The 22262-nt window shown below is 60.5% G+C and overlaps 2 protein-coding genes across 4 annotated transcripts in view; one reads left to right on the forward strand and one right to left on the reverse strand.

Annotated features, from left to right (window-relative positions):
• The window catches only part of LOC111160288 (phosphatidylglycerophosphate synthase 1), a 36002-nt gene extending 18721 nt beyond the window's left edge, over window positions 1-17281 (forward strand). For 2 of the 3 annotated variants that reach the window (XM_022523226.1, XM_022523228.1), the window contains 3 exons: window positions 8359-8507; window positions 12500-12629; window positions 16703-17281. In XM_022523226.1, coding sequence (XP_022378934.1) covers window positions 8359-8507; window positions 12500-12619 — 269 coding nt within the window. In that variant the 3' untranslated portion in view covers window positions 12620-12629; window positions 16703-17281. Of the gene's footprint in view, window positions 1-8358; window positions 8508-12499; window positions 12630-16702 lie in introns of those variants that run through there. The other variant, XM_022523227.1, reaches the window with a different exon arrangement.
• Window positions 13452-22262, reverse strand: part of LOC111160287 (dynein axonemal heavy chain 17) — a 95261-nt gene continuing 86450 nt past the window's right edge. Inside the window, exons 75-80 of the mRNA XM_022523225.1 lie at window positions 20520-20699; window positions 20013-20195; window positions 18912-19094; window positions 18506-18649; window positions 17888-18113; window positions 13452-16795 (exon numbers count right to left, since the gene is read on the reverse strand). Of these exons, the coding sequence (XP_022378933.1) occupies window positions 16548-16795; window positions 17888-18113; window positions 18506-18649; window positions 18912-19094; window positions 20013-20195; window positions 20520-20699 (1164 nt within the window). The 3' untranslated portion in view covers window positions 13452-16547. The remainder of the gene's footprint in view (window positions 16796-17887; window positions 18114-18505; window positions 18650-18911; window positions 19095-20012; window positions 20196-20519; window positions 20700-22262) is intronic.

A 22262-nucleotide genomic window follows, 5' to 3' on the forward strand; every position in this document is an offset into this window, starting at 1 on the left:
CGTAATCCCAGGCCCGTGGGCTGAGACGGGGATGAGCGGCTTTAAAACCTTGTGCTGAGCAGAGGGCTTCTGCCCGCTGCCGCTCGCTGTTTCGGGGCACCTGCCTCGAGTGTAGTCCCTCCTTTCAGTGCTCCAGGGGCCACACCACCGAGCTGCCTAGTCCTGTGTCTGAAGAAGGGTACCGATGCGGAGAGCCCCTGGCCACGAGTGGCGGACGTGGTTTTTCTGGCTTCTTGGTGGTGGTTGAGGCCTGTTGTGCTCCTGTGCTGGTGCTGGAGTCTTGCAGAGGGGCTGATGGGGGAGGGGTGGTGTTGTCTCGGTCTCTGCTCTGTGGCCCTGGGAGCCCCGGTTGTAGACAGCTCCGGCCCCTTGTCCATGTTGTTTAGATTTGAGGTCATTTGGGGATCACTGCGTGGGTGGAACTCTTCTTTTTGTCTTACACGGCTGGTTTTCACCTGGGGATATGTTAAAAGAAGTTTTAAAGCCCAGACTGCCCTCCATCTCTTGAATCCAGTTCTCTGAGGACAATTCCAACGCGGTGTGTGACTGTGTGAGTGTGTATGTGTGTGTGTGTGTGTATGTTTTAAAAACTCCCTAGGAGTTTCTGAGGTCTTAGAACTGTCATAGCTTCTGGTCTTTTGGGTGGCTCCCGCTTCCTGCTGGGAGACCCAGTGCCTGGGCAGGTGGCACTGTTGGGTGTGGAAAGTGAGCTGCCTCACTGTGCCATGTGCTGTGCCAGGCGGAGGTCAGGCGCCTCTGGGCGGGTGGGGCTAGCCAGTGAGGAGGCGGCGAAAATATGTTAGGATCGGTTTTGTTCCTTACTAGAATAGTGAAGGTGCCTAGGCGTGGGGTGTTGCAGACCACGCTGGAAGCCGGGAGAGGCTTTGTTCTTTGGAGGGGATGTGTGTGCCCAGGAGCTGTGCCGGGGCCGTCCAGAAAGTGCTCCCTCCTCGTCCAGCCTGTGGCACCTCCCCCCGCCCCTGCACCCTGGCCGACTCGGCCTGGCCCGATGGTTCTGTCTGGGCTGTGGGTTATTTCCCTGAAGCAGGCAGTACTGATAAGTGAGCGGCGCCCCCCACCCCGCAAGTTACCGTTGAAAGAGAAACACCCAACCGGCTCTTCCAGTGTGGCTCGCCCATTCCCGGATGGGCAGGTTTCTGCCCCGCCCCGGGTGGGGCCTTGCACTCCGGGAGCGCTGGGTTAGTGGGGATGGCCGGGAATCCCAGGGCACGTGTGCCTGTGTGTGTGTCAGAGTATGTGAGGGAGGGGGAGTGGGGGTTGGGGTGCAGGAGCAGAGGGGCCATGAGTCAGAGGTCAGAGGTCAGTCAGTGGTGAAGTCAGAGGCCAGGGCCCTTTCTCGTGATTGTGATCGATAGTTGTGTGGGGGGGGTCCTTCAGTCGGCCCCCTTTCCTGGTTTATTCCTGGATGCTCGTTCTCCCCAAGGCACTCTGGGAGAGGCGCAGGCAGCCCAGTGGTGGCTGGGGTGGGTGGGATTTACTGTCTACTCCCTGCAAGGCCCGTGCTGGGCACCTGTGGTGTGTCTGTTCCCGCCGGTGGCTGAGTGGCTGGTACACGGTGACGGCCTTGCCCACGCTCCCGCAGGACAGTCTGGTTCATCTCGGCCCCCAGTGCTCCCGGAAGCCCCCGGTGAGGAGAGTGAACTGAGATCCCGTGTCCGAGGTGTCCACATTCCTGTGGCTCCAGCAGCACTGGACGTGGTGGCTCCAGTCCCCCCAGTCAGGGAGGGACTCGGTGTTGAACCTGCTCGTGGCCCGTGGAGGGAAGTGATGCAGGAACACGCGACGTGGGCCCTGCCTGCGGGAAGCTGCCAGGCTGGGTGGGGGCATCGCATGGACGTGACCGCACTAGTCAGCAAGCACCAGTGGCTGGCTGCTTGTCCGAGGGCGGGGGTCCGCGGGCCAGTCCTGTCCGGCTCATGAAGGGTGGGGACGCCTGGCGGCAGTCCAGATGCCTCACGGAAGGACTGTGGGAGGTGACCCGTGGGGAGGCCGTGGGCACCTCCGTTCGGCGGGCTGCGGAGTCGAGGCACGTCTCGCCAGCCTGCGTCGCTGATGCCCCGGTGGACTGGAGTCTTTGTCATTTCAATGCTACTTCCCAGCGCCAGAGGAGCTCCCACTGTTTACAGGCGCTCGCTCTAGGGACTTGCGCAGCGTGGCCTGTTCGGTTTTCTTTGGGTTTTTGAAGAGGCCACTGGAGGAGGCCTGGTGTGAGCGATGTGCTGGAGAGGCCACCAGACCTGGACTTTTTTTTTTTTTTTTTTTTTTTAAGATTTTATTTATTTGACAGAGAAATCATAAGTAGGCAGAGAGAGAGGAGGAAGCAGGCTCCCTGCCGAGCAGAGAGCCCGATGCGGGGCCCTGAGATCATGACCTGAGCTGAAGGCAGAGACTTAACCCATTGAGCCACCCAGGCGCCCCTTAGACTTGAATTCTTGAAGCCTAGTTGTCAGCCCGAATTCCCCTTTGGCAATCATGGGGGGACCCAGTCCAACCTTTGTGTGATGAATGATGGCACCGATTTGCCCTCGGGAGAGTACGGTGACCTGACGTGCATTCTGTTAGGGTTTCTGTGAAGTGGCCGAGAGGCAAGGAGAAGTGTCCCAGGGGCCGTGGGGTGGGCGCTGGAACACAGCTCGTGTCGTCACGTTTAGCCTTTTAAGTGAAAATGTGTATTTATTTATTTATTTATTTATTTTAAAGATTTTTTATTTATTTATTTGACAGAGAGAGATCACAAGTAGACAGAGGCAGGCAGAGAGAGAGAGGGAAGCAGGCTCCCTACTGAGCAGAGAGCCCGATGCAGGACTTGATCCCAGGACCCTGAGATCATGACCTGAGCCGAAGGCAGCGGCCCAACCCACTGAGCCACCCAGGCGCCCGAAAATGTGTATTTATTTATTTTATGTATTTATGTATTTTTTTAAAAGATTTTATTTATTTATTTGATAGAGACACAGCAAGAGAAGGAACACAAGAAGGGGGAGTGGGAGAGGGAAAAGCCGGCTTCCCGCCAACCAGTGAGCCTGACGTGGGGCTCGATCCCAGGACCCGGGAATCATGACCTGAGCCAAAGGCAGATGCTTAATGACTGAGCCACCCAGGCGCCCCTTATGTATTTATTTTTAAGAGACTTAATTTCTTTAGAGCAGTTTGGGTTCAGACCAGAACTGAGGGGCAGCTGGTGTGATTTTCCCTACCCCCCGCCCTGGTCATGCCGTGCCCCTCTGTCAGCAGCCGGCAGGGGAGAGCGCACTGGAAACTGGTGAACCGACGTTGACACACTGTCACCCTGAGGCCACACTTTATATCCGGGACATCCTGGTGGTGTGCGTTCATGGGTTCAGGTGGGTGAGGACATATATCTGTCATCACGGTGTCACAGAGAGAGCCTTTCACTGCCCTGAACATCCTCCTTGCTTCATGTCCGTCCCTCCCGCCTCCCCCCGACCCTGACCCTTTACTGTCTCCAGATTTTCACCTTTCCCAGAATGTCAAACGGTTGGACTCACACCATCTGTAGCCTTTTTCAGACTGGCTGCTTACGCTAGTAATGGGCATTTAAGGTTCTTTTCTTTTCTTTTTTTTTTTTTTTTTTGTCTTTTAAAGATTGTATTTATCTGAGGGAGAGAGGGGAGGAGCAGAGGGGGAGAGAGAGGGACAGGCACATTCTGTGCTGAGCGTGAAACCTGACACAGGGCTCAGTCCCATGATCCCAAAGTACGACCTGAGCCGAAAGCAGAGGTCCACCGCTTAACCTGCTGAGCCACCCAGGTCCTTAAACCTTAGTGCTTTCCGTGGCGATCGCTCTTTCCGTTCAGTGCGGAAGAGCATTGCCTCGTCTGGACGGCCCGCAGTTTACTCATCTGTCCGTTCACTGAAGGGCTTCTTGGTTGCCGCAGGGATTCCCCTGTTAAGCCTGGTTCTGGGGGACAGCGGGGTCTGGGGGCCAGTGCGGTGGCGTCAGCCGTTGTAAGCCCTTCATCTGTCCTGTGCCAACGAACTGCCCTCTCTGGGTCTTGGGAAGGCAGCAGCCCCAGGGGAGCCTGAGTGGGGATGAGGGATGTGTCTGTTGGGCCTGGTTCTCACGTCTCCTGCTCCCAGAGAAGAGTGGGCCTGTGTTGTGCCCGGCGCCACCGCGGGACTTCTGGCTGGGAGCGACAGGCCCGCAGTCCCTTCGGGCAGGGGCCACCTCCACTCTGGGGGACCTCTCAGGGAAGGATCAGAAAATGAGCTTGGACTCCATCCAGGTGCTGTCCCCTAGGCTAACAGCATGCTGTGTGGCCAGGGTGGGGCAGGCCATTGGAGTAAGAGATTTCTGGCTCCCGCTGACACAGGAATCTGTTAATGATTGTGAGAATTGTCACTATTTTTACTGCTTTCCCGACAGGCAGCTTGGCACGGCGCCCAAAGGTGAGCTCGCAGTGCGAGCTGGGGCAGCCTCACCCTGGGTGTGCGGCCCACGCGCCTACCCTGGGCACCAGCCAGTGTGTGCTGGGGCAGGGCTGCACTCAGGGCTCTGCGGGGTGGGGGTGAGGGCGGGGAGGGGAGAAGAGACATGGACACGGCCGCCTGGAGTGTCAGGCAAGTGCTTTGCTCTCTGAGTTCGGGACTGTGGTGTCTCCTGTCCCCTTTATATCTGTAGGGGTCTGAGAATCCTCTGGGATCGGTTGCAGAATATTGTGGCGGAGGTGAAGGAAGGAGGGAGTGTAAGTTGACATCTTTCTTGAAGAGAGCCTCAGGGAAATAGTCGTGAGCTCCTGAAATAGTCGTGAGCTCCTGCTTTAGAAGGCAGAGCTTTTTGTACTTCATTTTCTCATCACGTGTTAGAAGACGCACCGTTTGTTTCATTTATTTTGTTCAAACAAGTATTTATGTCCCATCTGTGTCTTTCATGGGCCAGGCAGCATTCAGGGTGTTGGGAACCAGTGCTGGGGACCAAAGCCCTTGCCCTCCCTAGGTGTCGGTTTCCTTGAACGGGAAGCAGGTACAGACAGCTGAATCTGTTCACATGGAACGTCAGGTAGGGGAACGGCGTGTAGAAGACCAGAGCAGGAGGAGGAGGAGTCTGGGCTGATGGGGGTCTGTTAGACTGGGGGGTTGGGAAGGCCTCTCTCTGAAGGGGACACTCACTGAGCACAGATCCTGGCTGGGGGGTCCAGGAGGGGGGCCCAAGATCATGAGGTCCCAAGACCATGCTAGGCATGAAGAAGAGTGAGGGGGGCAGGTCGGGAGGGAGTGAGGCTGGAAGGGGGCCAGGCGGTGGGAAGAGCTCAGCGGGCTGGTGAGGGAGCCCTGCGGGACCCCTTGAGCCACCTAGTTTACCCTGCAGGGCGGCGCTGGGACCGCATGGAGGAGGGACTGTGCCTATGGGAGTGGAGCTCAAGAGGCTGCCCAGGGCAGGCAGGGAGGGCTCTCGTTGCAGAGCCGGGAGCCTGCAGAAGTTTGGGGACTCAGTCTAGTCATCTCTGTACCCTCAGCGTGCTCCCTCTGGCTGTGGACTGCCCGCGGCCAGTCCCCTTCTGTGCCACTGCTCTTGCTGCGCCGTCTCTCCCGTCTGGCGGGTCCTAGACTGGTGAAGGCGTTGGGCACAAAGGTCGGCCCTGGGCTTGATAACAGACTTACAGCCCTGCTGGCAAGTGCAAGAGCCCCTGCCCTGCCCCTCACCCTTCCTGTGTGCACCCTCTCGAGGCCCTCCCTGAATGGAAGTTTCCTGGTGGTCCTCCAGGTCTAGCCCAGCAGCACACGCGTCCCACGTTAGGAGCTTGCACCCGGAAAGGCTGGCTGTCCCCGAGGTGGCGTCTTGAGCTCCTGGGGCACGGACACCACGTGGCCTCAGTATCTGTGGGCTTTGTGTCCTTTTGGATGGAGAAAGATCACGGTCCACGTGGATCTGCAGGGGAAGTGGCGGGGCGGTTGCCGGCCTCACGAAGGTGTTCAGTGTGTTCCACATGTGAGCTGCCCATCACGCCCATGTGCCCTCCCGAGGCCAGCCTGGGCCAGAGACGAAAGCCGGAGGAAGACAGTGTCTGTTGTGCCTTCCCAGTGGGGTGGTCGTGGCGGGCGGGTGCGGAGAGGCCCTCGTCTCACTGAGCGGACAGCCCGGGTGCACACATGTGCAGCACAGGGACGCGGGCGCCCTCCATCAGGGCCGGCGATCAGGACCTCAGGCAGGTCTGAAGCAGCTCTTCAGTGGCCGCTAGTGAAAGCAGACTGGGAGGTGGTGGCGTGGCCGAGGAGCTGTTGGCGTGGGCTGCCTGCCTCTCGTGGCCGCGCCCTAGGTTGCCTTGGGAGGAAGAGATGTACCTTCAGGCAGATTTCAGAAATAAAAAATACCCACAAGACCAGGTTCTTTAGTCTTGCCCGGCAGGCCCTGTGGTCCAGGAGCCCTGGATGGACACCCCGAGGGTCACATGATTCACCTCAGCTTTAGCCCGTGCCAGCCACGTGCATGTCAGGCCTTCCTGCTACGCACTCTGTCCTCGTCCGAGCGGACTCTGGAGAGCTGGCTGCGCCACGAGCCCCACGCGTCCCCACCGCTTTTGAGTCTTTCCGATGGTGACATCACGAGAGTTTGATTGGCCATGGCAGGTGGAAAGCTCTGAGGCTGGGGGAGGTCAGCCCCTGGCCCTGGCCCCCCAGCCTCAGGCTCCGTGCAGAGGTGGGCGGGAGGGGCCGAGGCCAGCACGGGAGGAGAGCCGGCACTGCCGTGGTCCAGGCTCAGCCGTTCTGCCCAGACCTCCCTGGGCATCTGGAGCAGTGCCAGGGGCTAGCCCGCACACCCCCGCGGTGACCTGAGATGAGGTGAGCCCCATGGTCGCCTACACGGCAGTGGCCCCGTGGGGCGGTACAGTTAAGTGAGCGACGCACACAGGCAGGCGGGAGGCTTTGATGTGGCCCCCGGGTGGGGGGGGTGTCGAGTGCATTACAGGAACAGGCCTCGGAGCGTCGTCATCTCTTACCCAAGGTATTCTTGGAAACGCTCTTGCTCTGAGAGAGAATTAGGAAATGGCCTTCTATTTTAGGCTCCTTGGTGTGTATCATACGTTGTTGATTGGCTCGTGATGGTCATGTGCACCTGTGCCCTTTGAGAGGGTCATGTTGGCAGAGGAGAGACCAGCCGTGGTGGGAGGGCATGAGGAGGCCGGCCGTGAGCAGGGGAGCCGGGCCGACTCCCGGGCTGGGTTCTCTGGGCTGAGCGTTCTTGGTGCTAGCGAGGGTGCGGGAAATACAGCGGCCCGACCCAAGTCTGTGCTCCCCTCAGAGAAGGGGTCCAGGGCAGCCGATGTCCTGCAGAGGTCGGGTTTCCGGGGTGGTCTGTTCAGGAGACGTAACTGTGACGGGCACTGGACCGGGCAAGCAGGCCTTGGGACTTGGGGGAGGGGACGGAGTGTAGGGGCCGGGAGCACAGCAGACCCGCCTGCTTGTTGTCTGAGGGGACAGATTAGGGTTCTGAGACAGCCCGCAGCCTTCGTGACGCACCTGCCAGCATGCTGGGGGACCGGCGGGACCCGTGCACCCCCGGCTGCTTTTTGTCCGGCTCTGCTGTCTGGAGGCTCATTTCCTAGCAGAAAAGGGGAAATGGTGCTCTTTGGGCGGGACAGAAACTTAGAGGGCCTCTTGGGGCCTCTAGTGAACTTCATGTGTCTGGCTTGGATGTCCCTGAGCCCTGGCAGGGACTCTTGTCTGGCACCCTTGGGTGTGGTAGGTCAGCAGCCCGAGGTGGAGAATTGCGTGTCCCTGGGTGGGAAGGGATGCAGAGTGGAGTGACCTGGGCTTACTGAGAGCTGTGTACCCCCTGCCCCCGCACCCATGGAGCAGCCCCACACCCGGGGACTTGGTAGGGGGTTTGCTCTTCCCTAGGCCACCTTCTTAGCATGGTAGGGGTGTCTTTCCCGAGAAGCAGCTATGGATTTTGTCCCCTTGGTGCTCGTGGCAGGACCATGGAGCCTCTGGCCAGGAGGGGCTCCGTTCCAGTGGCCAGGATGTGGCCGAGGCGGTTCAGAGAGCGGGATCAGAGGCCCCGAGGTCTCTGCGTGGGGGGTGGGGGGTGGGGGCTGTGGTTAGCACAGGGTGGTGAGAGCGGGCTGTGAGCACGGGCCTCCCGGGGCTCCCTGAAGGACCCGCCTCTCTCGTGCTTGGGCCGGAGACGAGGCAGCGTCCTTTCGGGAACGCGGACGGCCCCAGGTCCCTGTCTGCGCGGCACCTGGGTGGACGGCGCGGCCTCCCTGACTGCTCGTTCCCGCAGGGCTGCTTTTCTCTTAGGTTGAATGACGCATGGAGAGGTGCTCCGCAGATGCTGTGCTCATTTCCTGTCTGCACGTTTCCTTTTCCCTGCAGGCCTCTGGCTGTACCTGGCAGGGAGCAGCCTGCCCTGTCTCACGTTGATTGGCTCTCCTAATTTTGGGTACAGGTCAGTTCACCGGGACCTGGAGGCCCAGATCGCCATAGTGACAGAGAGCCGGGCCCTGCAGCAGCAGCTCCACCAGGTTGGTCGGGACGACGGGGTTTCCCGGGCTGAGTGGGGGGTGGCTGGGGGCTCAGCCCTGCCCGCGTCGCCGGGTTCCCTGAGAGCGGCCCCCGCCACCATCTCCAGTGTGAGAAAGAACCCTAGTCCTCAGAAGCGCACCCCGGAGAGAAGCCCGCTGCGGGGCCGCCCCGAGAAGCGGCGTGCCCTCTAACCCAACCACCCCCCGCCCCGCTGCAGCTGCTCCGGCCCCACGGCCCCGAGTGCTCCCTCCCTGAGTGCTCCCTCCGTGCAGGCAAGAGCACTCTTCTCTCACGCGGACACCCCATCCTCTTGTCACAGTGCAGGTCAGCCGGAGGGGGAGTGTGGGGGAGAAGCCAGGCTCACTCAGGCCCCAGAGCCCCCAGCCCTGAAGGCAGAATGGGCACTCAGGATGCCAGTGTCCCTGCCTGTAGAGACAGGACGTGGACCTCAGGAAGCAGCCCGAGTCCCATGCAGAGGGCCTTCGTGGAGAATGGAGCCATTGCAAGGGCGCGGGCAGCTCCGTGCCTCCGTCTCTGAGCCGTAGGATCCGTGTGCCCTGTCCCCTGGATTCTGTCGCACTCCACACGTCTCCCCGGGGTAGCTCTCTGGCGCTCGCAGGATGGCGCGGGCGGCCTGCGGGGGTGCCCGCCAGCAGCAGGGTTCCCTGTGGGGGTGTTTGCGGAGACTGGAGGTGGGTGATGTGTGGATGGGCCGAAATTTGTGGCTAGCTCGGCCCTTTATCTCTGGCCAGGCAACGGTGCTGACAAGGCAGGTCCCTTTTCCTTGGGGAGTTGCAGTGTCTTGGAGTTTCTTATCCTCACGTTCACAGTTGTCATAAGGCTTCTGTCTTCCTGTCCGTAAGGAGAAGAAGCGAGCATTCTCCTGAGAGTGGGGGCTGGCTCAGCCTGTGGAGCGCACTGGCCTGGGGCACAGCTGGCCGATCTGGGACCCACCTGCTGCCCTTGGAAGACACAGGTCGGGGCCGGTTCTCAGCCACGTGGAAGTGGGGAGAGCAGCCCCTTCGCGAGCTGCGGTTAGAGACTGAACCCGGTGCTGCTGACTGGCTCGTGGCCCGGAGAAGCGGGGGGAGAGCCCCATTTCCTCACCGGGGCGGGGATGCAGGTGGTTCCCAGAGGGTCAGCAGCTACCTCAGCCCTCCTTCTGTGGGGCGCGTATTTTATTTTCCGTCCAGAGAAAAATAGAAAGTTGCTGAGAAGTCGTTAGTGCTTTTGTGGGACTGTGTGTTTGGTGGCCTGTACTTGGGAGCCCCGTGCCGTGCGTGTGCGAGCGGGGCGGTGCTGTGCACTCCTCGGTCTGTGACCTTTCCAGCGATCCCTTTCCATGGAGGGGGCCAGCTTCCCTCGTGAGTCACCGGAACACAGATAACACTGCTGTGGGCCCAACCTCAGAAGCCTTGGCTGTTGACTTTGTGAAGCTTTTATTCTCCAGTGTTTGGGAATGACTGTTGCGAAACTGTGGGAGCCTTTGTTGCTGGATGAGGACACGATAACTGCCTTGTCTCTGGGACCTGCCTTTTGCCATGTGGGAATCCTGTCAGCGGCCCAGTGGGCCGGGGTGCCGGGAAGGCCTTCACGACTGGGGGCCAGAGGAAGTGGTAGTGGCTGTGTTCTGGGTGGCCAGTGCAGAATCCAGCCACTCAGCAGGTTTCTTGCTACCGTGAAGTTTCCAGAAAATGAGGAAGCCTCACAGCTGAGGCTCCAGTCAGAGTTGCTGGTGTGAGAGGGGCAGGGCCGCACCCCGGTGGTGTCTGCTGGACTTCTGGACGGGTGGCAGAGAGGCCTTGGCCTGGGAGCCCCTGCCCTGGGTCAGTACACTTGTGGGTGTGAACCGGGCCTCGGGCCAGGACCAGTTCCCCACGGATTTGGGTTGATTTGTGGGGGCAAGTCCCCCAGGCCTGGTCCTGGTCCCTCTCCTCGACCTCCTGAGTAAGGGGATTGAACCCACATCCTGGATCTGGAGGGAAGCTGGACGGGTTGTGGTCAGGAGCTGTTTTCCCAAATGGCATATTTGGGATATTTTCCTTTTCTTCCCAAACCTGAGTCCCAGGGGCTTCAGGCTGTGGGAGGGTGGCAGTTCACGCTGCTGTGGCCCTTCCTTCTCCAGAGGCACACTGATTTCTGTGCTTGTGAAATGCAGAAACGCATTTCTAGATCATTCTACCTGTATACTTGGATGCTGGGCCTGCAGCCCCCCTGCTCCCGCCAGGTGGCCCTACAGTGCCTGATCCTGGGACTGCCCTGCCACACAACCTCCCCACGGCCGAGAAAGTCCCTGGAATCCTGGCTGCCCGTGTCCTTGCTCTCCTGTTCTCCTTGGGGAGATAGAGGGAAGGGCCCTACTCTATCGCACTGGGCGCTGGGAATGGAAAGGTATTTTTATCAGAGTCCAAAGCCCCTCCCTTCACTTAGTACGCACAATCAAAACTGAAAGCTTCCTGGTTTTGTTCGGAGAACACGGTTTACCACTTGTGACCCGAGAAAGACTCCCCTGGCCAGCATTGTAACTCTGACCAGCTGACTTCCTTCTCCGGCCCTGTTTTGGGGTCTCTGAGGAACCATAAGTGTCTCTGGTGATTTAATTGAAATCTTGGCTGAGTATTCGTTTGAGAGCATGAAGTTGGAGCCGGGTCTGTGGACACTTCTGCAGGCCTGTCCCCCAGGCCGCAGGTGGCTCCTCCATCTGGCACGTCCAGCCAGGGAACGGGCCCTCGCTGCTGGCACCCAGGAGCCCGCTCAGCTCGGAAGTGCGTGGACCCTGGCTTCGAGAGAGAGGCGAGGGTGTGAGCCTGAAAACCATGCAGGAGAAATGAAGTCGGGCTCCTGGGTCTGTCCAGCCCCGGACAGGAAAGCTGTGGACACTTCCTGTCGTGTCCTCTGACCCCCCGTTCTTGCTGGGGCGTCTCTGCCCCCAGAGAAGAGCGCGTTCAGTTCCCTGGGCGGTCTGAGCATCCCAGCACTCCCTCTGGCACCCCTGGGCCCATAGTGGGCCCTGTTTTCAGGGCCATTCTCTCAGGTCCTCATGGTGGTGTGGCGTCGTTGGGATGTTCTGGACAAAGGGATCCAAGATCCGGAGAGTGATGGCTCTCTCCCCGCCTAGTGGTGGGAACCAGTGGGATAACTTTCTGACCATTTCGTCCGATACCTTATTGATGGAAACACAGGACTTAGGGAGTGTGTCGTTTAGGAAAGCGTTTCCTCTCAGATTATAAGCACAGTTTAAGAGAAGGTTTATATGAGTGTCTTTAAAGTTGTTTTTAAATATTAAATAAACGTTCATTGTAAAAATTCAGAAAGATTGGAAGGTGCCTGCCCCTCCTTTCAGAAACGTCACGGAAGTCACTCTGAGGATTCCCTCTCGTTCTGTGTGTGTGGAAAGGCATGACTTGTCTTCTTAACAGAGTTAGGATTATATTCTTGGTTGTCTTCTAGAATGTGATTATCTTGTGGTGCGTGCTGGTTTGTCATATGGGTTTATTATCTTTAATCAGTTGTGGTGGACATTTAGGTGCTTTCCAGTTTTTCCCGGTCATGAACGGCACTGGGGTAGACGACAAGATCGCAGAGATCTCGGGTGCGCAGCTCTCCCTTGGGATAAATCCCTGCAACTGGGGCTTCTTAAGGCTTTGACACCTGTTGCCAAGTTGCTCTTCGGGAAGATGCGGGGACCCCGTCTGCGGTGGCGGAGCACACGGCCTCTGTCGGCTCTGGGCACCACGGTCACAGAGCAACTCTGTGCCAGCTTGAGAGAGGAGAAACCCTCCCATTTCAAGAACATGTCTTTAAGTTGCGCAGCCAGATTGAGCATGAATTTAGCTCTTTTCCAGCGGCTCTCAGGCGGCCTCCCCTGCCTGGCGCCGCCGCCCCCCTGCCCCCCAGCGCCTGAGCTGGCTCCATGCGGGACGTCGGGGCCGGGGACCGTGGCATCCAGAGCTGCAGGAGACCCTGATGCCTGTTTGTTCTTCCCCCTCAGGAGCAGGAGCAGCTCTACCTGCGCTCAGGTGTGGTGTCCTCCGCCACCTTTGAGCAGCCAAGCCGGCAGGTGAAGCTGTGGGTGAAGATGGTGACTCCGCTGATCAAGAACTTCTTCTGAGGACCGACAGGTGCTGCCTTGCGGGGCTGCATGTGGGTCACGGGGGTTCTGTCTCAGGGTGGTCGCCGGGATGTCTCGCTAGGGCTCGAGGGCTCTGTCCCGCGGGTCACCATGGGTGTCATCGAAGTTTTCCAGGCCCGAAGCTAGATGGGGTGGTCCTTCCCCCTCACACCAGCACCACGGCCCGGGCCAGCATCGTGAAGTGGCGCCCAGGGCGGTGGGAGCAGGAGGGACGCTCAGTGACAGGTCACGCTCTGCCCCTAGGGATGGAGGCTGCTGCTGGGCCCCCAGAGCCACTGGCTGTGGCCCACAGGGGGACGCGAGCAAGGCTGACTCGGGCTGCTGCTTGGCTGTGCCGACGCGGGGAGGTCGGGCAGGGTGTGGCTGCCGGTAGAGGTGGGGCCTCTCCCGAGTGATGCTGTCCTTCTCCCAGACGGCCCCACAGGGGAACTCGTCTCCTGGCTCTCTGCGGGGTGTTGGGCCACCAGCCAAGGAGGGAGGGGGTACACACAGATGCATGGCAGGGGCTCCCTTGGGTGCTGGTGCCGGACTTCTTTCGTTAAAACAAAATTGTGTTTAATTACATCATTTAGTTTTTCCTCCATATTTTCATTAATTTTATTCAAATGTGCAAATTTATTTTTTATTTATTTTTTTAAAGATTTTATTTATTTGACAGAGATCACAAGTAGGCAGAGAGGCAGGCAGAGAGAGAGGAGGAAGCAGGCTGCCCGCTGAGCAGAGAGCCCGATGCGGGGCTCGATCCCAGGACCGAGATCATGACCTGAGCCGAAGGCAGAGGCTTTAACCCACTGAGCCACCCAGGCGCCCCATCAAATGTGCAGATTTAGAGAGGAATGTACCACTAGCCGTCCGACACGGTGCAGCGGTTTTCCGCCTCGCTCGCCTCCCGAGCAGCTGCTTTGACTCTCACCTGTTTCTACTGAGGTTTACGTGCCGCTCTGTATTTCTGGATAGTGTGTGTGTCTGGCCGCCCCTCAGATCTGAAGTCTCACAGACGGCCCCAGCCAAACACTGTACCAGCGTTCCGGCTGAAGCGTGAGCCAGCATCCCTTAGAGTCAGCAGAAACCCCGGCCACCTTCACGGTGTCAGTCGCCTGATATTTTTTTATTACAATTTTTCCATGTATTGGACTTGAGGTTCCGGGTAAGGTCCAGACCTTGTGTAATATGGTGATGCATCACCTAAGTCTCTTTTCTTCTGTGGGCTCCCCTCATTTTTCTTTTTTCTTTGCGATTCTTTTTGTGAAAGAGTGAACCTCATTTTTACTGCATCTGCCTAAAACGCGGTGTGGGTCGTCATCTCACAGCGCGGCATCTTCGGAACACGTAGCGCGTCGATTCGTCCCAGGCCTGGCTGTCCACCCGCCCCAACTGCCCTGTGTCTCCAGGAGCAGATTTCACAACCTTTGTTGCCCAATCTCTGCGTCTCCAGGCGCTCGAACCTTGCACAGAGAAAGACCTTCCTGACAGAAGGCCTTCGGGGGCCCCAGGTGTGGCAGCTCTTCCTTGGGCGGGGGCAGTAGCTTTCTACCCTGCCCGAGGGCTGGCGAGGGCTGGCGGCTGCTGGTGGTCCCCCTGGGGGGCTCTGGAAGGGGGGTTGGCCTGTCTGCACAGCCTGGCTGTGCCTGAGGTGCTCCAGTGTTAGGAACACCTTGTCAGAGCATCTGCAGCCTCTCCCCAGCGGGCCGGCGCATCTGCAGGCTTTCGTGGCTGGGAACCAGGAGCGGGGTTGGCGGTGGCTGTGGCTGTGCTGTTCTGGGGCAGCGGTACGTCACTTAACACTGTTTGCTTTCGAACTAGTTATTAAATTGTCCTGTGGGACAATTAGACTAGAGAAGCCAAAAGAATGAGCCAGGGGCACTGGGTTTCTGTTTGGAGAGAGGCTTTCGGTAAACAGCGTTCATATCCTGCAGATTCTGTGGGACCAGAGTCAACATCGTGCCACAGCCCGGCTTGAGCAATCGGGGCCTCTGCCCTCCATGCTCAGCTGCTCCCTTTGTCTCTGCGGACCGTCTCCGGACCCCCCAGAGGCAGGGGCTCCAGGGCCCATAGCAACTATAGAGGCACAGTCCCTGGGTCCCTGTCACTGGATTGCAACCCAAAGGTGAATCATCTCTGGGAAAGCTGGGAGGTCATTTTGTCTGCTAACCGCAGTATGTGCGGAAGAAATGGCTGTTTTATTTCAGACTCTACAGGCAAAATTGCAAAACCTTCCCATTTTGTGGTTATTACCAGGGATTAAAAATGAGTTACTTGATGGCCACTGGTAGTTTTTTCTCTAGTCCCAGGAGTGGTTGCCACTGGCTCTGTAGCTCTGCCACGAAGGGCAGCAGTGACCCCTCCTGGCCAGCAGAGGGGCCACCCAGCAGCCATTGCAGGGGCTCCGCCTTCCTGCCGTGCTGCCCCGGAGGGGTGGGACCCTCAGCCTCCTGCTCCCTGACCAGGATTTGAGGGGCGTTTTTCCTTCTCTTTTTAGAGCCCCACCAGGCCCCAGGGCTGTTGTGATTGTTACCCTCAGAGTTAGGTCTCAGGGAGTCTCCTCTCCTGTGGCTCCAGTGACACTGCTTGGGAAACAGTAGTCACAAAACTTCAGGATCAGATTGAACTTAGCCCGAGGCCAGTTGTTCCTGGAGGACCCCCTTGCCCTGCATGAGAGCCCGAGAACATCAGGGTGTGGTAGGTCAGGCTTCCCCTAGAGTTAGCAGGCCCTGCCAGCTGCCTTTCCTGCGCCCCTGGCGTGCCGGCTCATCACTCCCCTGCTCGTCTGTATGCCGCCAGCCCGGCCAGCCCCAAATGGCAGCCTGCTCGCTTGGCTGGAATGGCCGTGAAAAGTCAGGGCCTGAGGCATCAGCCAGGTCATCCCAAGGCGGCCCCGGGACCAGCACGCACCGGCCCCCGGGTGCAGTAGGTCAAGTGCTTGGGGGCGCTTCTCCTCGGGCTGGTGGTTTTCCGTAGTCCTGTCTCCCTGGACAGGTTCCGGGACCTGGAACAGATTGGCTGGGGGATGGAGCAGAGGGTGGGATTGTCGGCGCTCCTGCGCTCGCTGCAGCACGTGTCCCCCGGGGAATTCAGGACCCCCGGCTGCTGAACAGTGGCTCTCTGCTGCTGGCGCTGTCTGTGCCTCAGCAATCCCGGCCGCCATCGGGGTGTGGTGGGGGACTCCCCGGGATGTTGGGACTGCGGGGGTGGGAGGAAAGGAAGGCACTGTGCCTCCTGGAAAGGGACTCATGGCCTCTGGGAGTTACTCGGAGTAACCTCCGAGGATGCACTTGAAGGTGGTCCCGGGAATCGAGTTCATGGTGTTCTGTGCGCATGCTCAGGAAGTGGGTGGTGGATGGGGCCAAGTCATGTCTGGACTGGCCCGTCTCAGCGCCTGGGACCCGGGAGGGAGGAGGCTTTGTCTGAGTCAAGAAAGGTTCTCTGTCCTCGGGAGAAGGGAACGGCACCTCTGGGGACTGTGTGGAGGTGGCGGTTCCTGTTGGTGTGGCATGCTCTGGCCCCATGCTGGCAGGGTGCTTGCGTGGCCCATCGGGCCAGAAGCCGTGGCTGCTGTGCCCACACCTCTGAGCGGCTAGTGGGCACAGGGACGCGTGCCTGACCTCCGGGCTGCAGGGCTCCTGGGGGGCTTGCCTCAGTGGTGGAAACGGGGGGCTCCCAGCGCCAGTGAATCAGACGAGCACAACTTAGTGATGTCACTGTTTTAATCTGGCCTGGCCCCCCTCTTCTGTGCACCCCCCTTCTGGCCTGCCCATCTTGACACGCTTCTAAGGTACCAGGGTCACTTAGAACAAATAGCAACTATTAATTCCTGTAAAAATAAGTAACAGTTACAGGGCCGAGTTTCTAATTGTCAACTTGAAGTTGGGGTTCGGACCCGGCCTGGGGACGCAGGGCGCCAGCTACACTAGACCTGTAAGAGCAGGGCCACGGCCGCCAGGACCCACTTGGAGGCCTTCTCTTTGGTCTTGAGGTTAAAGGTCCAGACGTAGGTGGGGCCCCGAATGCGTGTTTTGTACACGGGACACTCATAGATGTTCTTGGTGTCCATGCGATCCACAGGAACGGCCTTGATGAAGATGACAGGCATGGCCGGCGTCAGCTCCTTCAGCCTGGCCTCGGCGAGGACTCCGGTCTGGGTGTCCCAGCGAGCTCCTGCAGGACAGCACCGTGAGCGCAGGCTGGCCCGTGAGGCCGTGCCTGGGCGCCGCATGGCATGCCGGCAGCGAGCTGGGGTGCGGGGGGCACTAGGGGCTGGGCCAGCGCGGGCACGGCCGGACGCGTGGCTGTGAGCACAGAACCCGGCAGAGTGTTGGGCCCTCGGGGACTGCGGGGACCCCGCCACGTGCCTCTGAGGGACGGCACCGCCTCCAGCTCTCGGGGCCACCTGTTTACGTATGTGGTGTTTTCAAACCTGTCGGTCAGCCTCGTCAGCCTCAGTGGCAGGAAGTGGTGGCTCCGCCTGGAAGTCCCAGGAGGCCACATGCACATCGCCCCGTCCGCGTGTGCACGCACAGGCACCGGTCCTAGTGCACGCGCACCTGTGACTTGCCTTTAACCAGACTGCTGTCGTTTCTACTCAGCCTGTTAATGGTGTTTGTGTTTCCTGTCCGTCACTCCAAAATAAACGTGGAGAGCGGCCTCTGTCGTGCTTGTCTCTGATGTGGGAACCGGGGAGCCCTGAGCCCTTGCTGGCTAAGCCCTGACGCCCCACAGGTAAGGGGGTGGCATCAGTCGCTGAGGGGGACAGTTTGTGGTGGAAAAGCTGGCACTCAGCCCGACAGGTCTAAGGGACCAGGCTGCCTGGCAGCCCCGCGGCCTCCGCCAGCTCAGGACGGGCTGGTGGGGGCGGCCGGTGCCCTCCGTGCTGCTGCTCGGCCGGGCCCCGCGGAGCTGGGACTGCGGTGAGAACGCTGGCACCCCCAGAAGTCCATCTGCCCCAGGCTCCCTGCCCCTGGGCCCTCCTTGGAGGGCTGTGCTCCTCACCACTCTGAAACAGGTGCTCGCTCCTGAGGACGCACCTGCTGTTTCTGGCCCAACAGAGCCAGGCCGGCTGCCCTCTGTGGCAGATTTGGTCCCCCGATGCTGTCTGAGCATGCTCGGAGTCCTGCGTCTCCACCAGCATCATGCCTCGAGCTGACGCACCCCTTTTGCCTGCCCCCGCCACCTGGCCCTCCCTGCTCGTCTCTGTCCTCCAGCCCAGCGGGACTGGCTCTGGAAGCTTCCTCAGACCGGCACTCTCGTTACCTTCCATGAAGAGCCCGTACACGTAGGAGCCCTCTCGGGGCGGTGCCGTCATGTCCTCCCGGTTCTTCTTGGTCACTTCCACAGACAGACACATCTTGTCCAGCGGCCACTCGTTCTTCCTGGCCATGGACTGCATGATGGCCGTGAGGAAGGACTGGGGGTTGAAGAAGCCGGCCAGCCACACGGTGGTGGGCAGGGCGAAGTCCGTCGTCCAGGCCTCGAGCTCCTGGCGGAAACGGGTTTCAGCCGAGCCCGGTGCCCGCCGGCTCCCTTTCACATGAGGGAATGGGAAGAGGAGGGTCTGGGGAGGGGCTTCAACATTCGAGGACAGTGTGGGGTCCCAAAGGGGGCATTGTCGAGGCGGCTCCCCTGACGGGTGCCGCAGGGGCTGTGGGCTCTGGCGGAGAGGACTGTCGGGCCGCTGTCCCCTCCCTTCTGTGGAAGGCGCCTGCATCGTGGGCTGTGTGGCGCGGGCCGGGCCCTTCCGGCCCTGCTCCGACAAAGGCCAGGCCAGTGGGGGGCCTCTAGGCCTTTGGTGGGGACACACTCCCCCTTCTTAGCCCATGTTCTGCTGGCCCTGGGGGTGGGGGTCTGCTGGGACGCCCGGAGTGTCCTCACCCTGATGCGGAGCAGTAGGTCGGCATACCAGGCCGCCAGGCCCATCATGGAGGGGTAGGCCCGGGCCACCCATGGATCGGGCACGGTGTCATAGAACAGCGCTGTGGACAGGTCTTCCATGTCGGTCGTGATGGTCAGTTCCCCCTGAGACACACATGGGTGGGGCGCTGGGGGCATGTGGTCCTGGCAAGTCCCACGTCTTGTTTCTCCCACCCTGTCCGTGCCACAAGTCCCGGGAAGATGTGCGCCCCCGTAGCCTGGTGGGCCCGCAGCTCCGGACTAGGGAACCTAGAGGGAGCAGCGCTGTGCCAACACCCAGGGCCCGGGGCCCCGTGTCCTGCAGTGCCCGGCGGTGGCCCGCCCGCCTCCTGCGTCCAGTCCCTGAGTCCTGGCTGTCCCCTGTCACCTTCAGCCCCAGGCTCAGCTCCTTCAGCGAGCGGCGCATCTCGTTGGTGAGGATGTTCATTCTCTCACATTCCTGGAAGGCCACCACCACGTAGGGCGTCCTCTCAGTCGCCTTCGCCATGATCTCAGCCATGTTGAACATCTCCGGGACCCTCTCCAGGATTTCCTCCAGGATGGCCTTCACCTGGAAGTCAGTCCCCGACAAGCCCATCACTGCCTGTGCCCGCCAGCCCCCGGCCAGCGTCCGCATCAGAGAGCCTGCCCCAGAGGTTCGCAGCGAGGGCTCCCGGAGCCAAGGGCGGCGGAGTTGCCCAAGGGTCAGGGTCACGGAGGTGCAACTGCTCGTCTGACCAGAGGAGGGAATCTCCGCCAACAGGCTTTGAATATTCGGTCCTGTCGTCAAGGCCATGGGACCGTACCCCTGGGAGCTGCAGGGCGCCCTAGCCTGGTTCCTGCAGGCGTTGCCCAGTGCACAGCCCCCCCCACCCAAACCCAAGCCCTGGTCAGATCAGCTGCCACCCACAGGATTGTGACCTGCAGGTCTCCCAGGGGGCTTCTGTGGGAGCCTGCTGGTCACACCCTCTCCAGGAGGGGACGCACTCGGGGCTGCGTACAGCTCGGCTGCCAGAAGTCGTGAGGCCAAGAAAGGGCCATGAGGCCTCACAGCACTGAGGGTCTTCCGGCCCAGAACGGGCTGTTACTGGTTAAGCCGGATACTCTGCTGGCTGCTGCCGGAGCTTGTCCAGAAGTTACTGAGCAGCGTAAAGGCGGTAACTGCTCACGGGCGGCAGAGGCAACCAGACAAGCGAGAGCAGGTTAAAAGCTCTTAAGCTGCCTGAAGTTTTTCTGTTTCTTCGAGTGTGAATGGGATGACCCCTGGGGTCTTCTGAGCTCATGGGGAGGGGCTGTTCTGTTTCGTCTGGGTAGGAGCCCCCCACTTGCTGCTCGCACACCAGCTGGGCCAAGTTAGAGGCTGCGGGGAGTCAGGCCTGGGGTTGGGGGACGGCCCCTGGGCCTGTTAGGCAGCTCGCAGCTCCACCCCGGCTTCTGGGGGCGCACGTCTCGACCCCAGGTTCCGGGCCCTGCCCGTGAAGCCTCTTGCCTTCTCCTCGCGAGAGACTCCAGTGCCTGCCCCGGAGTCGGTCTCTTTGGGCTGCATTTCCAGGACGGTGCGGAACAGCTTCTCTGACGTGACTGTCAAGAAGCCAATCTCTGCGTTGGGGTGCAGGCCGTATAGGTAGGGACTCTCGGGGGGCAGGTTCTCATCGATGTACTCGTGGTAACCCTGAGAAGGGGTGGGGTGGGTGGGCTGCCGAGGCTGTGCTAACCAGAACCCGTGTCCACCACCCATCAAAGCATTTCTGACCCAGGGTTCTGCCCACGCCTTGCCCTCTGCGCAAACCCGCCTGGTTCTCTAACCCCCTTTCTGGCTGCCCCCCCGGCCCCCCCAGTCACATGAACCATCTCCATGTGCCCCCCCCCCACCGAGGCTGTTTCGAGCTGGCTCTCATTTTCATTGCCTGGCTTCTCGGAGCTCAACCACGGATACCCTGTTTGCGACGCCAGGCGGGCCCCAGCGCCGGCCAGGCCAGCATCACCACTCCCTCACCTTGTAATCCAGGTTGGGGGGGATCTGAAAGCCTGGCGCCAGCAGGACCTCGCCCTCCAGCATCTCCGCCCGCACGTACTCTGCCAGGTACGTCCTGCACAGCCGCCGGTCCCAGTCGTCCGTGATGTGGCCGCCGTACATGATTTCTCCAAACAGGTAGCGGAGGTCATCCCAGGGCACCTTAGGAAGGACGGAAGCGGTTAGAAGCACCCCGCCCCTTCGGGGTCTGTAAGATTTGGCAGTAAGCCGTTAGGGCATGGCCCGGCTTCTCCCGTCACCCCAGCTCCCGCCTGGCCCGCCGCTCTGCAGGGTCACCAGGTCCAGGGCTCGCCTTCCATCCCCCTGTTCTCCGGTGTCCGACTCGGCGGCCAGCCCCTACTTGGCCGTCTCCTGCCTTTGGCTCCTTTGGTGAGGGCTGCCCTGCTACTCCCCTCCGCCTGTGGCCTGGCCTCTGCCCTGACCATGACCACCGGCCGTGTGCCAGGACCTCCAGCTCCATAGGCCAACCCTGCAGCCCCCATTCCCTCCCTCGCATGGGCCTCTGGTGTCTCCCCTGCTCGGAAGCACGTGGGCACTCTTGACTGTGTACGCTGGCCACCTGCCCAGAGCGGTTCCACTCCGCGGTGACGGGGGTCCGACGCTTAGGCACCATTTCTTTCGGCCACAGGGCCCATTGGTCACACCTTCACGATGTCTCCATTGGTGGGCCTCCCTCCCGGTCCCGCGGAGCTTGGCTGGCTCCGAGTTCCCAGTGGTTCTGCACAGCTGCGGGCCCCGCGGTGCGCTCTAGACAGGTAGCACGGCGCCCAGAGCGCGGCCGCCCGACCTCACGCTCAGCCCGGACCGCTGCTCCCCGCCGCCTCCTCCACGAAGCCGTGGGGGTGGGCCCTGGCTGCCCGGTGCCAGCACGGCACACCCGGCCAGAGCGTCTCAGGAGCTGCAGACGGCAGGCACGTATGTAATTCCAGGTTTGCCAACGGCCACGGAAGCGAGATTGTTCGGGCAGACGGTCAGCGTGAGAACGACGAACGATGCGCTGTCCTGTGCGCTCGTCTGCTCCGCGCTTTTGGCGGCAGCTGCGGGCGTCCCGCGTTTTGGCGCAGGCGGACGGCCTCCGGACCCGGCTGATGGAGTAAAGAACTTGTGGACTCAGTTGCCTGATTCGGTGTCGTGAATTTCACTCGGAATGTTCCTATTCTCTGAGTTGTCCTTTTGCGACTTCAAGATTGTCTTCCGCCTGGCTACTCGGGGCGTGCGGAGCTGCGTATCTGGGTTTCTGCGTTCCACTTGTTGCTTCAAGGACCGTTCGCTTCCTCAGGCCCCTCCGGCCCCGGGGCTGCCTCCCAGGGACGCCCTTCCCTGTGGAGCGGGGCTGTGGCACTAACGAGCAGGGGCGGACACCACCCGTGACCCCACGCTTGCCGGGGGAGCCCCGGAGCGCTCATCAGAGACAGGGCACCCGGCGTCCCCCCGAGAACCCGTGTGGGTCGGTTTCTGCTCTTGACCAGCGCTCGGGACTGTGTCCTTTTGTCACTTAATGTCATCGCGGCTGTGGCGTGGACAGAGGAGGGGTCACGCCACCATGGGCCTGGTGCACCCAGGTCATTGCTTGGCGGGACACGCGTTCCTGTCATTTCCTCCTATCTGGAGGTGACTGAAGCGGACGGTGTGCCACCTCCTCCCCACCTCGGCTCTGTGTGTGTGTGTGTGTGTGTGTGTGTGTGTGTGTGTGTGTGTGTGTGT

Source organism: Enhydra lutris, unplaced genomic scaffold (assembly GCF_002288905.1).
Source record: "Enhydra lutris kenyoni isolate GAN:26980312 unplaced genomic scaffold, ASM228890v2 scaffoldscaffold75, whole genome shotgun sequence".
In the NCBI taxonomy this organism is placed as follows: Eukaryota; Metazoa; Chordata; class Mammalia; order Carnivora; family Mustelidae; genus Enhydra; species Enhydra lutris.